We start from the raw sequence: 26,227 nt of genomic DNA, 5'->3' as shown, positions 1-26,227 counted from the left end.
GTGCATCATAATCATTTCTTAGTGATTCTTACCTTTGACATTTTTTTATCAATCTGATGTCCTTAGGATTGTCATATGGACCAAATATATAAGATGATGCTTTTCTTCTTGTGAAAAATTTTGGTTTATCATGGTAATATATACATTATCTTCACAGATTGACATATTGTATCTATATAGCACAGTGCTGTATATGACTTCCTTGAAAGCGTTCTTTTGAAAAAGAATTAAGAAATCCAGGTAAACAGGGATAAAAATATTTTAATTATTGAAATACATTGGTAAATTGAGTAATTTACATTGCAATACTAAGAGGATACACATGTCATCATCAAATTAAAAACTTTCCAAATATCCTCTTAACCATCCATCACAGGTCCTTGAAATAGTATAGGATTAACATGAGGAGAGGCTGTGATCGTTCGAAAGTAGAATGGGAGACTCAATGGCTATGTAGTGTTTGTAGTCACAGAGCCTTGAACTAAAGGAAACAGGAAGATAATCAAATGTGTCTATCACATGCCAGTTTCAGTCATTTATCTTTAATACTGCAATGTCATACATTGTTCCTAATGAAAGAAATTCTCTGACATTTAAATAAAGCTGAAAACCAAATAGTAAAAAAAGGGAAAGAGATAACAGTAAGAATCAATTTAACAATTCTACAGCTAAAAATTAATGTGAAGTAGAAATAGGGAAAGATAACAGACAAATATATTATTTCAGGTAATTCGTCTATAGTGCCTTATTAACTTCAGTTACAAATAGAATAAGGACTTGGTTATATAAAAACTATCAAAAAAGTATCAGTGAAAAGGCGTCATCTTCATGAACCAGGCAGAGTGGCCAGGGTAGAAACGCTGCTGGCGCAGAGCAGGCTAGCTGGGCAGCAGTCTGTTAGCTCGTCTTTTGTAGGTGGACCGTGGAAAGTTCCATATGCAGGTGTACTGTCTAACTAAGTCCTTTCTAGTAGCACATCGTTCCATATGCACCCATGGCTGTAACCACAGACTTAAGAACTTTGGGGAGGTTGGGGAGGCAGGTGACTGTTTAGAATTTCCTTGGAAATGTCTGCACATTACAACGTCTCTAAATCTTGAAGAACAAGCTATGAAGATAACAGACAAAGAGAAATAATTAGCAAGCTTGAAAAGGTACAACGTCAATAAAAATATATCAGCTGCCTGGCTGGCATGGCTCAGTGGTTGAGCATTGACCTATGAACCAGGAGGTCACGGTTTGATTCCCAGTCAGGGCATATGCCTGGGTTGCTGGCTTGATCCCCAGTGTGGGGTATGCAGGAGGCAGCCAATCAATGATTCTCTCTCATCATTGATATTTCTATCTCTCTCTCTCCCTCTCCCTTCCTCTCTGAAATCTTCCTCAGATTGCTATGATGGTTCCATAGCAATCTGAAGGTCTATCAATTATTTACTGATTTTCTTTTAAGTAAAACACACATTCAACATTCACTTACTGTTTACTTAAGACTTAATGCAGAGCCAGCACAGCTCTAATCACTGACTTATATAAAGAGACAAAGTCAGGTAGAAAAGAAGACTCACAAACTTACAATGAAAACATGTCATAATAACTCCCAAAACTGGCTGCATATCAGCATCACCCAAGTTAAAGGTACAGACTGCTCAGCCACAGCCCCATTCCTTCCCTACTTGGGCAGACTCCTGGGAGGGGTCCTGCCATCCACATTATGTCCAAGGGGGATGCTGACGTAGCTAGCCCATTCACTGGCATCTGAGAGCTATCCCTTGAGCTCCTCTGTGCTGGCAGCACTCGACACATCTAAGCAGGCAGAACTTTCACCCTCTAGTCATCTGTAGAAGAAACTACACGTTCGTATCATGATATAAGTATTCTTAAAAGACTGAAATCACTCCCCAATTTGCTTCAAAAAGCACCTAAGTCAACTTTGAACTTTGGTCATTGAGTGAGTTCTGTGGCTTTATTTCAAAAGAGATTTTACATGTGAGGCCACAAAAAACGTGTCTCCACTCCTCTGCATACAATGTCTTTCTTTCCAAAGAACAGTGTTCTCATCAGGGTTTCTGCCCAGTAATTTAAGCCCAAAAGCCATGAGTTCAGATGTATTACAGATAAGCACCACATGGATGCTTAGCAACTAGGGAAAACTGACAGCCTTTCAACTTAGGAAACGTTGCAGGTAATTCAAAGGAGGCCAAAGAAAAAACCGGGATCAAGCCGGTTGTGTAGAAATAGGGAAAACTGAGAAGAGAGAGGAATGGCAATAAAACAATATACATTTACAGCTATGAGTTGTAAGGAAATATTCTAGCCAGCTGTCTAAAGTTAGGTGGGCTGGCTTAGGAGCAACAATGCTAAATTGTTATCAGGGAATTTTAGATGCACACACAAAATTTAGCAATCATCTTGCCTCCCCTGAGAAAACTAAAAGTGAGAGAAGCTGAGAGAAGAAGGTAAAGGATTTGTCTGAGGTCCTGTGTTAACACAGCTATGGAGTTGCCTGATACCTGTCGGCGTGGTACCTTTTCCCACTCTATTCCCTTGCTTTTTGAAATACACCCTGTTTTCAGGAAGGTAAACAGTAACATGCACTCTTTCAACGACATTACCTTTTTTAATTGATGAAAATAATTAAAGTACTACTGCAATAGGGGGAAACTGGCAGGGAATTTAGAGATCTATATGGAGGGTTAGAACTCTATTAAAAAATACCTCCATCAAATTCCTAGAGAAACTCAACATCCTAACGTGGTCATGGGCACGAGGGAATAAAGCTCCATGATGCTGTTGCCTTGACGAGGAAATCTTTGAAGTGGCTACCCAAGACTGTGTCCCCATCCCCAGTGGGAAAGCTTACTAGTATTTGTCTCTACCTACGAGCTTATTTTGTGACTCTTCCCCATCCCAAATACCAACTCCACTATGTCCTTCAGCAAGAATTGGTTCCACAGCAATCTGTCTTGCTAAGCATTAATTCCATTTTATAGATTAAAAAATGGAGACAACAAAGAGGAAGTAGTCCTGGTCAGGTGGATCAGTTGGTTGGAGTGTCATCCCTTACACCAAAAGGTTGTGGGTTCAATCCCCAGTCAAGGCACATACAGGAGGCAACCAATTAATATTTTTCTCTCACATTGCTGTTTCTCTCTCTCTCTCTCTCTCTCTCTCTCTCTCTTTCTCTCTCTCTCTTCCACCCCCTCTCTCTAAAAACATGTTCTTAGGTGAGGATTTTTAAAGAAAAAAAAAATGGGGGGGGGGGGTAATTTGCCCAGCTCATAAGTGAAAGAGCTTGAATTCAAACCCAAGGCTGTATGGCTCCCGAAAGAGAATGGGCTACCTCAGGAATCTCAGGAGACAGCATTCCTGATCACTGGAGGTTCAAGAGGCAAGATGTTATCCAGCATGACAGAAAGGCAGAGGGAGCCACCCATCAAATGTGTTGTTAGACCAGGTGGGCTGAGGCTCTTGCCTCTACCGAAAGGCTGCTTGGTATGTTTCAGAGGCTGGGGGTAGGTGATAAATGAAGCTATTTTCACCTGTTCATGTTCATCGTATTATAATTCTAACTCCAAGCTCTTCACCAGGACCCCAGGTCCACAGTGCATCCTTTAGACAATGTTTTCTTCTGTCTACGTTGAACATGCTTTATGATATCCAAGCAGTAAACTTGGCCTGTGATTTTACTGTTCCTTCCCGCATAACTTGTCACTGATGGATTGCCCATCTCCACTGGAGTTTTGGTACTGATACATCTCCTCTATGTACATTAACTAACTCCTGGCTGTTGTCAAACACTTAATGTTGATCCTAACCTAATTAAGTTTCAGTTGAAAGAAAATAAAAAATATTTTAAAACCTGCAAAGGAAATTGATCTGATCATTAAAGACTCTTTACAATAAGACTCTTTCTGTTCCATAGATTTACGCACAAGATGAACCCCCCTCCTAATCTTGAAGTCCAAGATTTCTTGGAAATACATAGTAGAATAATATCTATAGTTCATTCATCAAGGCTAAGAATATCCAATTATTTAGAAAAATATACAGTACCTCTTGATTACTGTCATGATATTTTCTTCTAATCTTAAAGAGAAAATTAAGAAAAGTTAAATATTTAGAACATATTCTAGTTTCTTATAAAACCACAAAGAATCGTGACATACATTATTTGCTAATTCAAATCATAAAGTAGAGAAACAGCGATGAGGAACAAATAAATAACGTATGCTAAAATTAATGTCATACAGCCTTGTGTGCACATTAGATATACCAGTATTAATAGCTCTTTAAAACGCATGAGACAACTCTGCAGTGCCTAGTAAGTCAGCACTCTTTACCACAACCCTCACTTACAAGTTTACTTAAGCAAGAAGCTATCTATAAGGTTGCAGTCACACCTATTATCAAAAGGACTTCGTTCACCCCACAATTACTAGTGCTGTTAACCTTACTTCACTTAATTGTACAATAGGCAGTTATCTTCCTCTAATCACCAGACTGATTACCTTGTATGTCCTACATATAAGAATTTACTTGTATGTTCTACAGAAAAACCCGTAAACTGACGGACACCTTACCTTCCATTTTCACACTGATCACCACTGAAATTAATTAAAAATGAAACATACCAATACCCCTGGAGCATAACCACAAACAGAGGCTAAATTATGACTCTCATCACATGAGTGGTAATTTCAACAAATGATTCCAAAGAACAGATACATGGTTCTCTGCTACTCAGTAATATGTAGGTTGAGTCAAGCAGGCTGAAATTTAAATTTCATATTTTTCGCAAAACACAAAATACATCTTTAGAGAAAATAAACATCACATGATTTTGCTTACTTTTTCGAACTGTCTTTGTTGGATTAGATACCATGTTGACAGCTTCAGATGGGAGACCAACATACACTCCTCCGTAGTTTCTTCAAGAAGCAGATATAGAAAAATCAGACCAATTTCGATGGAACTTTATATTTGAAGAAAGCAATAGAAGCATGGAGTAATTCAAACAATTACAGAATTATTAAAATAACTCATGCTTTTTCAAAAGTAGAATTCAGACTGTTATTGCCCTTGGAAATGCAATTTTTTTTCTACTAAAAGAAGCTACATATATAAAAGAAAGCTATACTGAGTTAGTAGAAATTTTAGATATGTTACTTACAATAGGAAAGAAGAAAAGAGATAAAGAAATAAATATCAGTGGAGTGATGTAACATTTATCAAGAATTCCCAGGGGCCAAAGTGATATTGAATACTATGGACACACAAAAACATTTCAGCTATAGGTAGACATAAATATAAAATTCCGAGACAGGAGTAATGAGAGCAGGGAGAGTTAACCAGAAGAGGAATGGGGTGACGGAGAAGGCTGAGAGAATAAAGCGAGGTCACCTGGTTAGGAAGAATAGCACAGGCCAAGGCCACAGGGTGAAAACTACTACAGGCCACGTGCACAGGACAGAAACCACACTTGCTTGAAAGAGGCAAAGATAATGAACCCTGGGCAAGTTCTTTTCCAGATCACATACTACATGCCAAAAGTTGTCTTGGTGGAATCTCTACTCTACTGGTAGTGTGCTACAGTGTTAAATTAAATTTGTGAGTTAAATTAAAGCACGTTAAATTACATCCATGAGATGTGGCCAAAATTATTCAAATTAAAGCCAGCTTCACTGTCAAACATACCGCCTCTTGTCATCTTCTGTTAACGAGTCTTCTGTTCTGAAAGGTCAAAAACATTTGTTATGAGACGTTTGGTTATATAGTCAGAGACTTCATTTTTGGTTATGAGAAAAGGGACACTGAGTTAAAGTCTATTTTATTTCAAGTTCTTCCATCAAGTATCTCTGTTACACAGTGTTCTGGCTCTACCTCAATCATTCATACACTAAAAAAAAAAAAAAAAAAATGGGTGATTTTCTACTTAACAAACTATGCAAACCCAGCAAATGCCAGAAAGCTCAACTGCAAACAAAATTAAATGCTGAGGGCAGCCAACATTGGGAAGAGCACAGAAATGAGGTGTCGGGAAGCCTGGGTTCTTCTCTCAGCTGTGCCACCCAACCCCTGTGTAACTGACAGGCTGTGGGCAAGTGGCCCACCTGTATCTCATTTGTAAAATCAAGTGGTCGACCAGATGGCTCCGAAGGTCCCTTCCAGTGTCCTAATACACTATGACTTTGTGTTTCTCATGCCAGTTCAGTGGAGCAACTCCAGGTATGAAGTACTTCTTTAGTGCAAAAAGAATTCATGTCAATTAGATCTTTTTTATCTAAAAAAAAAAAAAAACTCCCACCATTTCATACATGATCTATTGCAAAGAGAAGGAGGAAATGTTTAACGGGAAGTCTGTAGAAGGAATCACTACTGTAAAATGCACAGCCCCTTTCCTGGTATAAGGGGAACCCATATTCTGCTAGAATTCCTTGGCATATTTCTAAGAGGATCAGGAAGCTTTCCTTGAAGCACTAGTTAGCATACATACGTTACTTTTCTGAAAGAAAAGAAAACCTCAACAAGATCCAAATATATCTGGCTGAACTCAACATACAATTCTTAGGGGCTTCAGTCAAGAAGAAAAGCAGCCTGGATGGCATGGTTCAGTGGTTGAGTGTTGACTTATAAACCAGGATCATGATTCAATTCCGGGTCAGGGCATATGCCTGGGTTGCAGGCTCAGTCCCCAGTGTGGGTTGTGCAGGAGGCAGCTGATCAATGATTCTCTTTCATCATTGATGTTTCTATCTCTCTCTCCTCCATTCTTCTCTGAAATCAGTAAATATATATTAAAAATAATAATTAAAACGTTTTAAAAGAAGAAAAGCAAACTGAAAATATCTAAACAGCTTCACTGAATCTTCTAATTCTAGGGACTGTCTAGGAACTAATTGTGGGTTTACCCACTTCAAAGCTGTAAATATTCCAAATGTATATGTACATGAGATTTTACTTCATTGCAACAGCCAGTAAGTCCCAGTCTATAAAGGAGGGGCTTATAAAGGTGGCAATTATCTGTTGCACATTGGCCATGCCCACAGCTGATACTCCAATTGAGTGCAAGATCCGCTGGAGGTCTCATTGATCCAAGTGAGCACATAACCTGTCCTGGCCAGATAATTACCAACTTCATTTCTCTCTTGCTCAAGTTGGGTCGGTTTTTAATTCAAAGGTGTCAAAGTCATACTGTATTAAAAATGGTGTTATGCTCATCAAAGTGGTATAACAAAGTGTTGTTTACTCCTTGTAATTAAAATGGATTTATAACTTGTTAGTATACGTAATAGGAAAATGATGGTGACAAACTTGTTCAAGATTATTAGAAAGGTTTACTTGGTCCTGAGTGATAAAGGTTATCATGAAATTATTTTTGAAGCTATATATAACTGATAGATTTGGACATATTTTCTGCCATAGCTAACCTTTTCATATCCAGTTATGTATCTGTTTATTTTAATTCTTTTCCTTCTTAGTTCTGCTTAAGGAGAGAGTCAAGGTTTTAAAATATATTTTAACTTCCCCAAATATAACAAAATCACAAATAATTTTAATCTATTATATATTAACTAGAGGCCCGGTGCACGAAATTCGTGCACGGAAGGGGGGGTATGTGTCCCTCAGCCCAGCCTGCACCCTCTGCAATCTGGGACCCCTCAAGGGATGTCCGACTAACTGCCCTCCCCTGCAGGCCTGGTCCCTCCCAACTGCCCTCCCCTGCAGGCCTGGTAACCTCTAACTGCCCTCCCCTGCTAGCCTGGTCACCCCCAACTGCCCTCCACTGCAGGCCTGGTCGCCCCTAACTGTCCTCCCCTGCCGCCTGGTCCCCCCCCAACTGCCCTCCCCTGCAGGCCTGTTTGTCCCTAACTGCCCTCCCCTGCCAGCCTGGTCACACCTAACTGCTATCCCCTGCTGGCCTGGTCACCCCTAACTGCCCTCCCTGCCAGCCTGGTCCCCCCCAACTGCCCTCCCCTGCTGGCCTGATCACCCACAACTGCCCTCCCCTGCTGGCCGTCTTGTAGTGGCCATCTTGTCTCCACATGGGTGCAGCCATCTTTGACTACATGGGGGCAGCCATCTTGTGTGTTGGAGTGATGGTCAATTTGCATATTACCTCTTTATTATATAGGATTATTCAATATCCTAAAACCTAATCTGTATTCATATGTCAGTAGTTTGTAATGGCATTCAAATAAAAATTGTATTCGTTCTAAAAAAAATAATCAACAACCTTAAATATCTAACTTGCAGGAAATGATCATGTAGCTACCATATTTATTGGATAATAAATTAAGCTTCAGATATAATACAAAATGTGAAAAAAATACCACTTATACTTATGTCTATTCTTTTAAACCTTCAAATAATTTATAATGCCTGCCTTTGTACATATGCCCTCATGTATAAGATTGCTGCTTCACCCATTCCTCCCACAAACAATTATCCTGCAATACGATGACTGGAGACCAAATACTACATGGGCAAATATGGCATGATCAGTGAGTCCCTCTCATGTGTCAGGTATAGTGCGGGGCACTTCACACCATCAGTGCTATTCCTCACAACAACTCAGAGAGTTCAGACCTGAGGAAATAGGTTCAGAGAGCCATGTCATTAATACACATGCAAGACCAACAAGCAAGACTAACATTGACCCTGGCACCAAAGCCACACTCTGCATCCTAATCCACCACTCTAATCCGCCTCTCAAATAGGAAGACGTAAAAGTCAATAACACTTCCAGTGACAAACCAACTGTATTCCCTTTGCTGTACTTTACATCCTCCTGACTGTTTTGTAACTACCAATCTGTACTTCTCCATCCCTTCATCTGAAAGGTTCTTTCTTGTTGATATGGGAAGTGGATATTATCGTGAGGCAGTTCAAAACAGGGGGGTTAAGTTTATCTGACCACTAAGCAACTGAGCAAGAAACTTAAATCTTTGGGATTCTAATCCTTGGGAGAGTCTCAGGTTTGGAATGATGCCCTGGCTGTCTGAACACCAGTGCTGCCCATCTGGACACCATTTTAAGATATCATTGCACTTGTTTCCTCTCACAAAACACATTTTGAAAGATTTTGTTATCAACCGGCCTTAACAGCGAATTCACTGATATTTTCTTAGACATGCAGATGCCAAAGGGAGCTTGTGATGAGCCTGGGATAGCCCAGGCTCGCACTGGGAGCTGATGTAATGGAATCTGGTGAGCCTGTGCGGCATCATTGTGGGCACATGCAGGTTTCCGTTCAGTTTCTGAGGGAATGAAATTAGTCCATCGTGGTCCTTCTTCAGCCTCACAAACGCAGAACGTTCAGGTGAGGACCCCGCTCAGGCCAGCGCCTCCCCACCAGGGAGCTCTGCGATGAGCCAGTCTGCTTCACGGAGGACTTGATTATTTTTCTTTCCTGGTCACTACAGCTTAAGTGGGAGAAGGGTGGCTACTGGGTGGCCTGCAGCTGTGACAGCTGGTGGATTATAAAATCTGTCCCCCAAACGATGAAGGGGAAAGGAGGGAGAACAGAACACAAAGCCACACCTCCCGGCTCTGGGAGAACAGCGGCATGGACAATCTAGAAAGTCCTCAGAAACAGGTCTCATTACTCTACTTTCTGCCAGTGCTGGAGCAGATCAGGAAAGGCAGCGAATGAGATGACCTCACCGGTGAATCTTCCCTTAGAGAGGAGAGCCCGGAGATTAAATTATTCCATGCTGGAACAGATCAAGTGAAAACGAGGCCAGCTCACAGCAGATGAACTGGAAAAGAGGCCAAATGCTCTGCTGTTCTTGATAACACTACTCAGGGGTTACTGGTCCAAGTACTGCCATGACTCAGCCGGCCCATAATCTTGCTCCCTCAGAAAAGGAGCAAGTGGACTGGACAGACATCAGCCAGGATGAACCTCCTCGGGGTAATGCACTTCTAAATAACAGTTCTAACAGCGTTCAGGAGTCAAGGCCCAGACACCAACAAGCAGAGGTGCTGAAGAATGAGAAATCTACCGCAAACGGGGAAGACACCTTGAGAATAAGGCCTCTACCAAGAGAACCAAAAACATAGGGTTATAGGAGGTAAGGGACCAGGTACCATAAACCAAACCACCTCAAAATAAACAGTGAAAGGTAAGTTTTACCAGGTTCCCTCTGCACTCCCCTGCCCTGGCCCCAAGGTCACCACTATGGAGCCAAAGGCAGGCTCAATGAGGGGGGAAGGAAACTAGCACAAATTACCAAAGGGTCAAGGGTGACCCAGAACAACCATGTGGCACGCCAAGGCAAAACGTGCTCTTGCTAGACATGTGCTGGACATGAAACTATGTCTCTCACCACCAAGTGCCCACCCGCTACTCTGTGATGCTAGGGTTCTGAAAACCACACTCTCCCTTGCCATCTGGCTCCCTGGCAGGCTCCACCAAGGAGATGCTGGAGATCAAATGCAAAGGAGGAAAAGGACTAGAATCTTTCTAATCTTTTCTAAAGATTCTAAATCTAGAATCTTTCCAGCTTGGGCGCTGCTCTTGTCAGCATCCCCCAGCAGCTGGTTCCCGTGTCCCGAGCAGGACCCTTTCCTTTCCTTTTCTGGTCACTGCAGCTCAAGTGGGGACTGGGGGCAGTGGCTACTGAGTGGCCTGCGGCTGAGGTCACTGAGGGATTTCAAAAGTCAAATGCGTCATCTCCAGCCTGGAGCACCCCGTCTTCCCAGCAGCAGCCAGGCAGCACTCTCTCCTCCGAATCTGGGCCCCAGCCCCTGAGAACCCCTTTTCCTCCAGCTCCTAGATGTTCATAACCCCAACCTCTTTCCTTTGTCACTCCAGCCCAAGCTCCGGTAGCCTCTTCCCACTATTACTAGTTCTGTTCATCTCGGCCTTCCTTTCTTACATTTTCAATCCTCCAACATCTGCTTAACCAAGTCCTCACAGTACATTCTCTCTGCCAGAATGGTTCGTGACTTCCCTTACCCTGACTGGACACTAACTAATACATCACTTGGGGGCAAGAATGGGCTTCATCTCACCCACCGAACCCGTCTCGCTAACGCATCTACAGTAGTTGTCACTTTCTGTTCATCAGGTCCACTTGCAGTGTCATCAATACATTGGATCAGTATGATGTGCTGTGCAGAACAGAGGATGGGACACAGAGGCAAGACTGATGGTGTACTGTCAGCCAGGCCAGGAATAGCAAGCTGCTCCTGGTAATCTTTGCAAACTGGCTCAGATATGAAGGATTTGCCAGACGAAAGGGTGCATAACAGAAGCCAGGGCTCTGTTGGTTATTTTCAATGAAGATGCCATATCTTGAACAGCAGCTGAAACTGAAATCACCTCTTCATGAGCTTTACAATACTCCGAAGTCACTCTGTGAAATAAATTTGCCTTCTGCACAGGCCACACAGGCAAGTTCAATGGGGACAGGAGAGGCATCTCCATGCCTTTGTTTTCCCAAGTCTTTTGTGAGGACACTACTTTCTGAAATTCCCCCGGGGATGCAGCATTCCTTTTGTTTATTATCCTGGTAGGGAGGGGAAATCCCATTGGCTTCCACTTAGCCCTTCCTACCAAGACAGCCTTACGTCACCAGCCAGAGGGCCAACTGTGGGGAGTCAGCCAGATGCCAAATATGTCTTCTCCAATCATGAATTCAAGAACTAAGAAAATAACCAGAGCACGGGTCTGCAGACTATTACACCCACTGTAATTCTGAACATTAGCCAAAATTTCGTTAATTACCTGACTACCATAGGCCCCCACATGGACTGGTGGACCATAGTGGCACTTTGGGTATTAATACGAACTCAGAGCCAGTGTCTAGAAATGTCTAAAAAGTTCAGGTACTTTTTTTTTTTTTTTTTTAGCTCTGGACCCAGTTGCACATGAGCCCCTTTGGTGAAGACGGAGGATGATCTACAGCACATGCCTGTGGCCATGTTTAATGTTCCCTCAGGGAGCATGGCCTCCCCTTTAATCAAGGGGCTCAGAGACTACTTTGGGTCTAGAAACTGAGTTTCCATTGTGATGACTCAAGTCAGGTTCCTGACTCCCAGACCAGAAGTTTTCCCCTTATAGAAATACACAGAGGTAGAATATTAACCTTTTAAAAGGCCGTCCATCTAATTCATCCCAATGGAGACTGTGATCAACTAGCTATGATCAAAGAGCCTTCCAGGATAAAACATTTTTTTTAATATTTTTAAAATTGATTTTAGAAAGGAAATGAGGGGGAGAGGGAGAGAAGCATCAATGTGAGAGCAAAACATGGATCAGCTGCCTCCTGTATGCCCCCTACCCGGGATTGAGCCCAAAACCCAGGCATATGCCCTGACAGGAAATTGAACTGGCAACCTTGCAGTGATGGGACAATGCCCAACCAACTGAGCCACACCAGCAAGGCCAGGAATAAACATTTTAACTGCCTCTTCATCCCTGTTGTCCATTACAGTAAGTGTGTCCACCTTGTCTCACGTGTTAAGTTCTACCACCACTTGGCCTCCGCTCCTAAGAGCCCATCTCAGGGACAGTTTCTCCCACTGTCATAGCCATCTTACAGGGGGAGGCACCTTAGAGCTTATGGGAGATAAGCTCTATTCTGTTTCTCAATGGAGCGGGTCACACTTCAGAAATTCACACCGGCATTCCTATCTCCCTAAGCCTTTGGGTCCCTTCCTCTCCGTTGTACCAGGGAAGCTCTGTCATAACTTCCCCGGTTAGAGTGCAAGCTCATTCTGTTTCATCAACTGAGTTAACTGAACCGCCCCAACCATGCATCTAAGTTATTAAATCTAGAATCTCCATTAGATAATAAATCCAAGCTAACTCAGTAGACACTCCTTCCTTCTTCGTTGCACACCCTTAGAATCCATTTCCAGACACATTCCCTAGGTGTCTGGTCATACAACCTACAAAACCCTGCAGTTATTCTGTGTATAAGCTCTCTCCTTCCAGGTTAGACTATGCACTTGTCCCTTTGGGGAGCACTGGGGTCTGCCTCTATTTGTGGGTCTAGTGGCAAATGGGTGACTAGAGTAAGTCTGGAGGAGGACAACTGCACCCTAACAAGGCAACCACCCCAATTCCATGCCTCCCACTCAACTGGCCTACCCCCTTTCTCGACGGCACTGCCAGGAAAACAAAGTTCCTGGATGGCAAACAAAGTCCACTCTGTCACTAGTTTCCCCTCAGTTCTAATTTGGGCCCGTCTAGTGCTCTTGAAAGAGGAAATAGGAAACATAAGAGGCTACAACAGCTGTCTCTAATCTAACCAGGGACTAATCAGCCACAAAATCCTCCCTGCAATATGGAACTGAATCTAAAACTCTACCAGAGAAACCCTTGAGTTTACCACAGTTTCAATGGCCTAATACCGTGGTCGGCAAACTGCAGCTCACGAGCCACATGCGGCTCTTTGGCCCCTTGAGTGTGGCTCTTCCACAAAATACCATGGCCTGGGCGAGTCTATTTTGAAGAAGTGGCGTTAGAAGAAGTTTAAGTTTAAAAAATTAGGCTCTCAAAAGAAATTTCAATCGTACTGTTGATATTTGGCTCTGTTGACTAATGAGTTTGCCGACCACTGCCCTAATAGAATGACCAAATGCAATGAGACGGGAAAGTCACAGCCCACCTTGACTTCTGGCCTCCCTATCGAAGTAAAGAGTAAAGGGAGGTAAGGAGGCAGATAGGTTGGCTTTTTTTTATTCAAAGGTATATAAGCAATCAATGTGAATAATTTTAAGGGTCTAGAAAGGATGAGATTTAAGTACAGTTTAATTGTACCTCCTGGCTAAAGTTACAAATTCAAGATCTCTATGATCAGTTACGTGTGCCTCTGTGCCAAAGAGATAAGTATGAGAGTGAGAGAGGGAGAGAGAGAGAGAGAGACAGAGAGACAGACAGACAGACAGACAGACACACCCGAGGGAAGGGCCAGAACTAAGGCTGGGTTTTGGGTATCGACATTGTCCACTCCACAGCTGTGCCCACGATCAATCTTAGAAGGAAGACTTGCTTCTATAGTCCAGAGAGCAAAGGAGCAAAGTAGTACTAAAGGACTTGCATTATAGTTAATGAGGAGTTCTTCCATTTTCTAGTTATACTAGAGGCCCAGTGCACGAAATTTGTGCATGGGGGGGGGGGTGCCCTCAGCCCAGCCTGCACCCTCTCCAATCCAGGACCCCTCAGGGGATGTCCGAATGCCAGTTTAGGCCTGATCCCACAGGACCATTGGCTCCTAACTGCTCGCCTTTCTGCCTGCCTAATCGCTCCTAACCACCTCTGCCTGCTGGCCTGATGCCCCTAACTGCTCCCCTGCTGGCCTGATTGCTTCTAACCACCTCTGCCTGCCAGCCTGATCGCCCCCTAACTGCTCCCCCCCTGCCGGCCTGATTGCACCCTAACTGCTCCCCCCTGCCAGCTGATCACACCTAACCACCAATGCCTCGGCCCCTGCCACCATGGCTTTGTCCGGAAGGACGTCTGGAAGATATCCGGAAGATGTCTGGTCTAATTAGCATATTACCCTTTTATTAGTATAGATGTGGGCCACTACTCTGTACAGAGTAAGCTTGCATGCTAAACGTGTTTGCTGCAGAGAGAGCATGACCGAAAGCCTAATGGTAAACTGCATTCTCCACTATTAAGAGAGCGCTTTCTTCCTGACCATAAACATCATTTGAAAAGTTGTGGAAAGTGCTGTAGTATTTGAAAAAAAATGTAACCATGCAATTATTTTTTTAATCATCAGCTCACATACCATCTTATGAAGAAAACCTTTCAAGCCAAAGGAACATTTCCTAAGAACCATGGAACATGTATTAACTATTTTGGACCAGGTTTAAAAAATACACTGGGCATTTCATTAAAACTGGGTCTCTTTTGTTAGCAAAAATGTAGCTTCTTTTACCAAAGGAGAGGTGTTCAAGGAGAAAGAATGTCCAAGGTTAACCCAGTGGTTCTCATGATAACCTAAAGTGAGGTCACCTGCTTACAGGTGCTGATTCAAATTCTTGGTCACAGCATCAATAAATATGTTAGAGGGTGGACCACTAGTCACTAATATTTCCCCCACTTGGGAGATTGTTAAAAAGATAAATCTTCAGCCGAAACCGGTTTGGCTCAGTGGATAGAGCGTCGGACTGCGGACTCAAGGGTCCCAGGTTCGATTCCGGTCAAGGGAATGTACCTTGGTTGCAGGCACATCCCCAGTCGGGGGGGCGTGCAAGAGGCAGCTGATCGATGTTTCTCTCTCATCGATGTTTCTAACTCTCTATCCCTCTCTCTTCCTCTCTGTAAAAAATCAATAAAATATATTTTTTAAAAAAGATAAATCTTCAGTTGACATTTTAAAATTGACAGACCCTTGCAGAGTGGTATACTGTTGAGTGACATCTCTCTTACCAAAGCTGGCCCAACACTTGGCCCTCACACAAGCGTGTCAGAAAAAGAAAAAAGAAAAAAGGAACTAACCATCAGCAACCACAACTAAGCTTACAGTTGGATAACTTCAGATTTCAAACCTGCTTTCTTATATCTCAGTTTCCACCAACACCTGTAGCCTCCTTCCTATGAACTTGCTAATGTCTTAACCCTTCTCAGACTGAACATCTACACTGACTCAGATCCTCCAGGTAACTGCACGCCTGTCGGCTTCACACTAGCTCTGTAGACCCTTCCTAAATGAACCAGACAGACCGAATTTCTCTCTGACTTCTTTCAAGTCAAGGTTCCAGGAGGTGGGCTGCCTCCAAACCAGTTACGTGTCTGCGGTTGCTCTTTGGGGCGAGATGGCTCTCCTCTCTGCCTCTCCTACTTATCATTGTATTCTGTGCCTTCCTATTTAAAACCAAGTATCTAAACCAGAATACCTAAATCTTTCCATCAGTTTATACCACTATGATTTCCATCTTATCAATAACTATCACTTTAATTAAAAGAAACCTTATCCGGCCCTGACCGGGTGGCTCAGTTGGTATGTCCCATACAGCAAAAATGCTGCAGGTTCGATTCCAGATCAGGGCACATACTGAGGTTTCAGGTTTGATCCCCTGTCGGGTGCATGTTTCTCTCTCTCTCCCTCTCCCATCCTCTCTCTAGAATCAATGTAAAACTTATCCTTGGGGGAAAAAGAGAGAGAGAGAGAGAGAGAGAGAGAGAGAGGAAGGAAGGAAGGAAGGAAGGAAGGAAGGAAGGAAGGAAGGAAGGAAGGAAAAGAAGGAAGGAAAAGAAGGAAGGAAGGAAGGAAGGAAGGAAGGAAGGAGCCCTAGCCGGTTTGGCTTAGTAGATAGAGCGTTGGCCTGTGGACTGAAGGGTCCTGGGTTTGATTCTAATCAAGAGCATGTACCTTGGTTACAGGTTCCCTGGCCTTGGTCGGGTGTGTGCAGGAGGCAACCAATCGAAGTATCTCTCTCACATGGATGTTTCTCCCTTCCACTCTCTCTAAAAATCAATGGAAAAAATATCCTCCGGTGAGGATTAACAAAAACAAAAAATTTAAAAAGAAAGAAACTTTATCCAGAGTTACTATCTATACTAATAAAAGGCCTGTGGCCGTGCCACCGTATGGGGCAGGGCGCGAGCTACGTGCGGCGATGGGCAGGGCAGCCAGCTGAGGCAAGTGGAAGCCAGCTACTAGTGCACGATTTCGTGCGTGCTGGGCCTCTAGTATCAAATATAAACCACTACTTTTTTCTTCCTCAGTAATACATGATAGTCAGAATGTTTTCTTCACTTATTTGCTTAGTTTCTGAGTTGTATACTAGTAAAAGAGCTATCTGAAGTGACCTTAAAAAGGGTTTCAAAGGTAAAATAATGGAACCTTGGCACGGATCCATTGTGTGCACTCTCAGGAACAAATACAGATGACAAATGTTAGACAGAAGTCCCTCCCCCACATCCAATTAGCATCTCCTAACTCATGCTGGCTATAGCCTGCCTTAAAATGCACAAAGTTCTCACTTCCCTAGCTTTCCAGACATAACATAGTTATGTGGCAAAAAAAAAAAAAAAAAAAAGGGAGAGAGATTTATTTTTTTATTCATCAAGAAAAATATTCTAAATCTAGAGCTATTCTTATTAGCAATGATCTAAGAAGCTGAAAACCAGTCTACAGTCTTTTCTTTTTCTGTATTTGCAGTGCCATTAACTTAGTTTGATTTGTAAACAGTAAAAATTTAATATGGAAGCCTCTGCAGACTTTGAACATAGCTAACTATCTTCTTTTAGTTACCATTCATTGTAATCTTTTGGCATAAGTTTATTAATTGACAATATTGACTTCCAGTCACACCACAGTTCTCCAGATAAAGTATAATTATTTAACTTTCTTTATAATGTTTTATGATGGCTCCTGCTTTTTTAGGGTGCTTCTGATCAAGTCTACCAAACAATTACATTTGATTTAGGATTGAATTAATGTTTTATCATGAACTGTTTTGGCCTATATGCAAACCTCATTCGTTTCTTCCCAATTTCAAAACTTCACTTTGGACAGTCATCTTGAAATCGCTTCCTTGGATGAGCCCCTTGGCAATATCGGTCCCTTTCTTTCTTCTAGAATGTATTACTGGAGAACTTGAGTAGCATTCACTCCTTGTATGGGGCTAATGGATCAGAGCTGCATTGCAATTTCCCTACCCCTCTACTGTTCTCCTAAGAAGCACATGGAGTTGGGGTTATTTCATCACTGGCTGTGAAAGTGTCATTTGCCATAAGTAAGTCAGGAATGTTCTCTCCACCTCCTTACCTAAAGAACCCTTGCTTTTCCCTGATGGTATCACTTTTTCAGAACCTGGAACATATGCTTCTTGTTTTCTCATATCCCAGAGTCTCCAAACAGGAGATGGAACCAGCATGCTCCCCCAAACTCCCCACAGAGCTCTTTCACTCGGGGCCAATTCTGCCTTCACTCAAAACCTCTCCCCTCGGGCGTCGGAGCCCTACTGCAACAGCCCCAAAGCACTGAAGACCTTGGCTTTCTTTCTAAGCATCGTGATCATCCAATCGACCTCTTGCCTCACATTTCACTGACTTCCTCTATCCCAACAATTTTAATTGCTGCTCTAATAGCTTACTCCCACGGCTGCTCAGTGGAGCTTAGTTCCTGGAACTACTTCACCTCTGACATTTCAGAGGAGAAAATCCCACTCCCTAAGGGGGAGAAAAGTCTTCCTTCCGCTGTTCCCAGTCCCAAGACCCCCGCTGCGCTGTCTTGTTGCAACTTCACCTCCAGTCCATACACATACACACACACACACACACACACACACACACACACACACACACCATTCATCAGCCCCCATGGGTGTCCCTCCCCCTCTCTCTAGCCCAGGCCTTGTAATCAAGCATTTCAGCAACACTTGCTGGTCTCTATCCTTGGAGGAAGCCACCCATCTACTTTATCTCTTCAAGGTCATATTCCACTGGGTCCTACCCAAGGAAAATCTAACTGTGTATGGATGGACACCCACTGGGACTGTGTGATTTCTATGAAGGCAAGGCCCTCAAGGCAATGGGTCTTCTGCCATCAGGTATTCACAACAGAGGCTCTGCTAAATCTTTTCAACAACACTTAAACCACCCAACCCTCTCTAGCATTTACAGGGGGCAGCAAGGCATATGCCAAGTATTATACCAGGACACAGAATCTACTGTACCAATAACCATCATAACCCTCGAGCAGTTAGTTAAACACTCTCTGCCTCATTCCTCATTTGCAAAATGAAAGAGCATTATTGTCCCCATCAGACTGCAATGGGTATGGAATGAGATAATGTACCCGAAGTGCTAGATTCGCTATATAGCTCACAGCCTTCAATCAAGAGGAGCTACTAACTGCAGAGGATGATGGTAATGATGAAGATGGCCACCCTGCACAGTTAGTGCTATTCCAATTTTGCAGATAAGAATACTAAGGACACAGCCTCAAACTGCCAGAAGCCAATTCCAGCATGTCATAATTGCAAGAGTTTCATCGAAAGGTTGGTGGAACTTGGGGACTCAACAAGAGCTGAGTTACATATGTTATCACCTGTTAGGAATGGCTAAAGGCATTTCCCCAAACCTGAAAAGGATGGTTGTTTGCTGCCAGACAGCTCAGGGCATCTTAATCTACATGTTATTGCCTCCTACTGGCCAAACAGCTGAACAGCAGCCGTAGGCTATTCCCCATTCTGACAATGGACTCTAAACAAAACCCTACCCTTTGAAGTGTATATCTCCACCTTGCCTTAGGGCAAATTGTGTTAATAAAAAGCAAGGGGTCCTGAGACAAGGAGAACTTAGCTCCTTTAGCTAGGCTCCTCTGACCTCCAATGCCTTTCAAAATTATCTTTCATCTCTGGACTCTTATTTAATCTATGCACGGCCCTTCTCCAGATTCCAGAACCCATCTAGATGCCAGATCAAGACCACCAGCGTTAAATGTCACCCAATGTCCAGCATTAATGAGCTACTAACTGCAGAGGATGATGGTAATGATGAAGATTCTACCCTGCACAGTTAGTGTTATTCCAATTTTGCAGATAAGAATACTAAGGACAAAGCCTCACACAGCTAGTAAATGGCAGCAAGTCTCTCTGCTCCCCAAATGCATGCTTTTCCAATGCTACCCCCGCCCCATCCTCCACACCCTGCCAACTACTTCCCAGAGGATGGGTCCATCATACACCCTTGGGTTCGTAACAAGGAACAGAGAGTTGATATAAGTGCTTTAGATACAGAAATTAATAAAAGGTTCCAAGGAAACTCAAGACTGGAGATTCGTAATTTCATTTTTTTAAAAAGACAGAGCTTCAGCATGTTTTATGTTAACTCATTCCAAGATAATTTTCTCTCCAGCTGCTACCTTCCATAAAAATAAAATTGCTTTGTCAAGAAAGGAATCTTAATGAAATGTCACTTTACAAGTTTTAAGTGAAAGAAGCACTTGAGTTATCTTGCTTACAGTGAGTGGCTATGGTCTTTTACTTTTAAGAGCAACTACTAAGTCTGAGTCAACTTGCTTAATAGCATTTCTTATTTGAAACATATTTATAATGTTTTTATAACTACTGCTTAAAATTTTAAGTTGAGTTTTTTTTAATAACATGAAAATTGGCCTACATGGAGAACATGCTTTGTTTCTGCCTGCCCAGATGTAATTGCCCCCATTCTGGTAACAGCATCCCAATTTTTCTTTGGAGTGGGAACCACTCTCCCACGTTTTGGCCATATAGAGCTAATTGCACTGATTGGCTGCAGCAATGGGCACATGACCTAGGCCTGGCCAATGAGAAGCTCACGTTCCCTGGCCCAGTGACTATTTCAGAAAGAGGCACAGAACCCCAGTCCTGGCCAGGGAGAGCCTCGCCCTAGAACTTTTAATCAAACCACAAGGAAAGAGAAGCCCTTTTCCCACAGGAATCATTAAGCTGATAAGGTATAAACTGGCATCTCCATCACCACTTGGGGAAAGCTGCCTAAGCATGGAGCCAAAAACAGGAAGGCGGAGATGAGAGCGTTCGTTCCTGTCATTTGATTACCTGAACCCAGATGATTAGGCCAAACCCCTGGAGCTTTTCCGTTCCACGTGCCAATAAATTCCTTTTTGTTTGTTTGTTTAAGCCAGTTTAAGCTGGGCTTCTGCCATCTCCAACCAAAAATATCCCAACACAACCTGTTTGTGCCAACGAGCTAAGATCATTCATTGCAATTTTAAAAAGCAAGGCTGATCTTTGCAGGTTTGTGAAAGCAGCCAAATGTCATCACATTGAAGCCACTTCTGTTTTGTTCTGCATGTCACTGCACTGTGATTTAATTTTAAAGAGACAGAGGGAGGGAGAAAAGGGAAGGCTCACTCCCAGATATGCATGCGAGTCTGTCTTAAGGCGATTAAATTTCATATCTCTTCACCCATGCATTCCTCCTTATCTCGAGTTTTTAAGGTTAATCTATCTTTTTAATCCTTGTCGCCTGTTCTAACACCAATTGCCATCAATTATTTTCTCCCTCGCCACAGATAACTCCCTCCCCAAACCACCCTCAGCTTTTCTGACTCTACTAGTTTCAACCCTTTAGCCTAAAAGTACACCTACACATCCTCCGCACAAAAATTAAATAAAAGGGTAACAGACTTCAATGTACAAGATCAGACATACACACAATCAGGCAGAATTAGGAAAAAATGGAATAGTGTAAACTATTAATGATGGTTGTCTCTGGTGGCAGAATAACACCTGATTTTTTTCTCTTTTAACTTTTCTGCCAGCCAGCATGGCTAGGTGGTTGAGCATCAACCTATGAACTAGGAGGTCATGGTTCAATTCCTGGTCAGGACACAGTCCCGGGTTGTGGGCTTGATCCCCAGCGGTGGGCATGCAGGAGGCAGCCGATTGATCAATGATTCTCTCTCATCATTGTTTCTATCTCTCTCTCCCTCTCCCTTCCTCTCTTTCTAAAAATCAATTTTTTAAAAAATCTGTGGGGGAAAAAAGTCACAATCACATTCTTCAAATATCACTTTAGCCATAAACCAAATGATAATCTTGATTTCTGTACACATAGTACAGAAAGTATTTTCGTGTCTCTTCGGCCATACCTACATATATCTAAAGGTCATAATCATGAAATAAGCGTGTTCCTTAGGAAGAGTTTAGCAAATCATAATATTAAATACTTACACATCTTTAGCCGCTCCTGCAGGGCCTAGGGGAGAAAAAAAAAATAGGTTTGTATTAGTGAAATAGTTAATATTGCCACAAAAATTTTCAGCCCCCCACAAAAGAATTTAAGACCAATACCCAAATAAAATAATATTCTACGAGACAACTTCAGAATATGGTGTTTTAACCGATTATTTCAGGAAAAGGAAGACAAGACAATCATAAAATTCAAATCCTAAATTTAGAATTTATTCTGCCCATGTTTAGCAATTCCTATATATACTAATAAAAGGGTAATATGCTAATTAGATTGGGAGACCTTCCGGACAAAGCCATGGTGGTGGGATCGAGGCAGAGGCAGTTAGGGGTGATCAGGCCAGGAGAGCAGGGCAGTTGGGGGCAATCAGGCTGGCAGGGGGGCAGTTGGGGGCGAGCAGGCCGGCAGGTGGCAGTTGAGGGCGATCAGGTCGGCAGGGGGGGCAGTTGGGGGCAAGCAGGCTAGCGGGGGGGGGGGGAAGTTGGGGGTAATCAGGCTGGTGGGGGGCAGTTGGGGGCAAGCATACCGGTGGGGGGGCAGTTGGGGGCGAGCAGGCGGCAAGGGGGAGGCAGTTGGGGGCAAGAAGGCTGGCAGAGGGGGGCAGTTGGGGGCAAGCAGGCCTGCAGGCAGAGTGGTTATGGGTGATCAGGCAGGCAGGCAGGTGAGTGGTTAGGAGCCAGCAGTCCCGGATTGCGAGAGGGATGTCTGACTGCCGGTTTAGGCCCGATCCCTGTGGGTCCCAGATTGGAGAGGGTGCAGGCCAGGCTGAGGGACATCCCCATGCATGAATTTTCATGCACCGGGCCACTAGTATATTACAAGGTGGTGGTTCTGAAGGGATTTTACAGATCACCTAATCCAATCTTCTTGTTTTACAGAGAAAGAAACAGATGGGTTTGAGAATATTTTCTTTTTTTAAAAATATATTTTATTGATTTTTTTACAGGGAGGAAGGGAGAGGGATAGAGAGTTAGAAACATCCATGAGAGAGAAACATCGATCAGCTGCCTCCTGCACACCCCCTACTGGGGATGTGCCTGCAACCAAGGTACATGCCCTTGACCGGGATCGAACCTGGGACCCTTGAGTTCGCAGGTCGACGCTCTATCCACTGAGCCAAACCGGTTAGGGCGAGAAATTCTTTTCTAAGCCACAGCCCTTCTAAACTGGTGTCTATCTGGCATTGTGATATGTCACATTCTGCACTGGTCACAAAGTAAAGCAAAGTCAGGAGCCAAAAAGAAGGTGACGTCCTGCGTGAAGGAGGAAGGGTCAAGGACACCAGCCCAGCTTCCGAGGAGTCACAGACATTTGTCACGGTGCTCGCACTTGCCATGGGGGCCCCCCCGTTTCTGCTTCCCACTGACATGCCAGAAACAACCCATCTCTTCTGGACCCCCGTCTATCACTCATCACAGGTTCTCTGCCCACATAGTCTCCACACTTCCTTCTCCTAGTATCCTTACCTAGCGACACAGAGCTTGGTTCCAACTTTACTATCCACGTAACAGCCAGTGTCCTGCAACCTCTCAAAACCTCACTTCCCTCATGTGTCAAATGAGGGTAATAAGAGTAGCTTCCTCAAAGGTTATGAAGATTAAAAACAAAAACAAAAAACTATACATGTAAACATAGCACAAAGTCAGGCCATAAAAATAGCTCAGTTGTTATTATTAACAGTCACATTCCACTTAATATCTCGATTTCCATAACTATGAAATGGAAATTAAAGTAACTTCTGCACAAGTTACAGAAATATCAAAATAAAGGAAGATGTGCTACAGAGTAAGCAAGCGAGTCTGCAGGGCAAGTTGTTGCCAGGACTGCAAGAACTGTGCCCTGGGGATACTAATTTAGGATTGTCCTGCTGCAAACTCCCTGCAGAGCACACAGATAGATAATCAAGACTGTGTCTCAAACAAATACGTTTAAGGCTTTGACCAAGCCTGAATTTTGTTACAAACATAGTTCCTTCCTTCAGGGAAAGGTAATATTTCTGTGCCACAACTATCATTTATATAAATAAAAAGTGCTTTGGCATCTGAGATCATAAAACCAAAAAAATCCGAAAACTTAAAAAAAAAAATCTTAACATAAGAAACAGTGCCAACAGCAGCGTAACTCGAGAGAGAAAAAATAAAGGATTAGTGCCACCCAAAACCCGTGAAAATGAACATTTTATTTCAAAGTCAAAACAAGTATGAGAATCTGGAAGACAGTCCAGAATTAAAATAATAGCCTTCTTTTCTCATTTTTATTTTCATGGAAAAGGAAAGAGAATTGAGGGGTTTGCTGTGGTCAAGAAAAGGGAGACACAAATGTATCAGAAACTTGATTCTGTGAAGTGTTACCGGGAAAAGAAAGCCGAGACCATCCTGTGGACCGTGAGTCCATTCGGCAATGAAGGGCCACCTAGTACAACCCACAGGGAAAAGGAGGGGGCAGAGGCCACCCCCTCCATCTCAGCGGGGGCAGCAGGGTGGCAGGAAAAGAACACCATGGGATGGGAAGGCAGAAGGCCCCAGTCAAGTCCTTGTTCCAATATGTGTCTAACAGCCAATAAAGCACTGTGCTTCCGTTTCTAACCGGGTTTGGATAAAGGCCCCAGAGAAGACAGCTCAATAACGTGTGTGAAATTAGTTTCAAAACAGCGCCATGTTGTCCAATCAGCACTTATTTTAATCAGCCACCAGGAACCCTCCATCCACTTCACCTAGATTGCACCGGCTCCGGGCACCCAGGGGCCTCTTCCCAGCTGGGTTCGCCATCTCCCATCCCGGCCGGCCGAGGCAGGGGCCTGGAGTTACCTCCCCAAAGGAGGTCAGAGATCATGCCAATGTTCTCAAATGTCCCTTACTCACATCACCATCTACTTAACCATGGAGAGGAGGGCAAAGGAGTCAGGAACACTACTTCAAGGGCATACATGTGCTCTGTTTTTATTAAGGGAAGAAAATGTGCAAGATAACATGGTATTTTAAGTTTACAAGGGCAGGTAGAACATGATCCCCACACACACAACTTCTCAGTAAAAAAAAAAAAAGAAAAAAAAATTTAATCATTGGGGGAAAATTGCAATTGTTGGAAACCCCCAGCAAAACTCTCAGAATATCTAGGAATATAAAATATGAAATATCTTTGTTCAGCAAAAGTATGAAATCATAAAATTATTATAAATATAAGTATATCATTTCCCTCACTGCAACATTTTAATCACACTTCACCAAAATATTTATCTTCCTTAACTAGATGAAGGTCTCTAATTTATGCAAAAAGTACTTTGGTTAGAACTATTGTATGGTTCCTGTGATTTGTCATTTATTAAACAAATATTTATAGTGGTGTGTCCACCTCTTTCCAAACCCCGGGGACAGAGCAATCATCCCTGTTAGCGCCACTTCATTTCCTGCCAAAATGACTCTACTTTTTAAAGGTAGCCTGGGTGTATTCACATAATGGCCTTAGGAGAAATAGAGGTGAAACAAGGTAGCAATGTTTCTTGTGGAATAAAAGCACCACAAAAACAAACGGACCATTAGTTTTTGTGGGTCAGAGAGTTAATGACTATTTTCCAACTGTGTAAACGATCACCCTAATTTTAAATACCTTCCTAAAAAGTGGAAGAGGGGGAGGTTTGCTTTCATAAAAGTATCTATCACATGCAGTTCTAGTGACAAAAAGCAAGTGTAAATGGTTACAATAAACCAGTAAATTTAAACTGAAAATAAAAAACCTTTCTGAGTTCAGAGAGCCCTTCTAACGAATGATAAAATCTGAGGGTGGTACTGTGGGTATCCCCCCAAAAGTGCCAGTAACCTGGGGACACCATGCTTGTGACTGGGCATCTGGTGGCACCAGCCCTTAAACCTGTGGCGACCGACACTGCGTGGGGTTAGTGTCAGACCGGACTTGAACTGCAGGACACCCAGCTGGTGTTGGGGAAGCAGAGAACTGGGTGGTGTCAGGAGGAAAAAACCTCTCAGATATTCGTCAGGTTTTACAAAATACTTTACAAAAATTTGGTCTCCTACTAAATCAGACTCTGAACCACCTTGAAATGATTTATGAACCATACCAGGATAGAATTGTGCTGTATGTACTTCAACCAATAATTATTTACATTCCAGGTACAGAGTTTTTAACGATATTTTCTTATATTCTAATCTTGTCCCATTCCCCAACAGCCGCAGGAAAACCTCCTGTATTCGTTCCCTATGGTTGCTGTAACAGATCACCACAAACTGGGTGGTCACCGGTTAGGCGCTCGAAGTTCGGGAGGCCAGGACAAAATCCAGGTATCAGGTCCACACTCCCTCCCGGGGCCACAGGGCAGATTCCATCCCTGCCTCTTGGCACCTGTGGCCGTGAGCATTCCTCGACATGGACGTCTTCTTCGGCTTAGGCCACTTCACTCTGCTCGTACTCATACCACCTTCTCCTCTCTCTCTGTCTGTCTTCTGCTCTTCAGTTTCTCATAAGAACACGTATCATTGGATATAGAGCCTCCCCAGATAACCTAAGATGACCTTCTCATCTCAAAATCTTTCACTTAATTACATC

General features: G+C 43.1%; 1 protein-coding gene across 1 annotated transcript in view; it reads right to left on the bottom strand.

The window, feature by feature from the left end:
* Positions 1-241: 241 nt before the first annotated feature.
* Positions 242-26,227, bottom strand: part of C7H12orf75 (chromosome 7 C12orf75 homolog) — a 34,320-nt gene continuing 8,334 nt past the window's right edge. Inside the window, exons 2-6 of the mRNA XM_028150178.2 lie at positions 21,649-21,673; positions 5,695-5,730; positions 4,849-4,928; positions 4,054-4,086; positions 242-1,108 (exon numbers count right to left, since the gene is read on the bottom strand). Of these exons, the coding sequence (XP_028005979.1) occupies positions 4,082-4,086; positions 4,849-4,928; positions 5,695-5,730; positions 21,649-21,673 (146 nt within the window). The 3' untranslated portion in view covers positions 242-1,108; positions 4,054-4,081. The remainder of the gene's footprint in view (positions 1,109-4,053; positions 4,087-4,848; positions 4,929-5,694; positions 5,731-21,648; positions 21,674-26,227) is intronic.

This window comes from Eptesicus fuscus, chromosome 7 (assembly GCF_027574615.1).
Source record: "Eptesicus fuscus isolate TK198812 chromosome 7, DD_ASM_mEF_20220401, whole genome shotgun sequence".
NCBI classification, from domain to species: Eukaryota; Metazoa; Chordata; class Mammalia; order Chiroptera; family Vespertilionidae; genus Eptesicus; species Eptesicus fuscus.
Note: the sequence above shows the minus strand (reverse complement) of the source record. Positions and strands in the feature narration are given on the sequence as shown.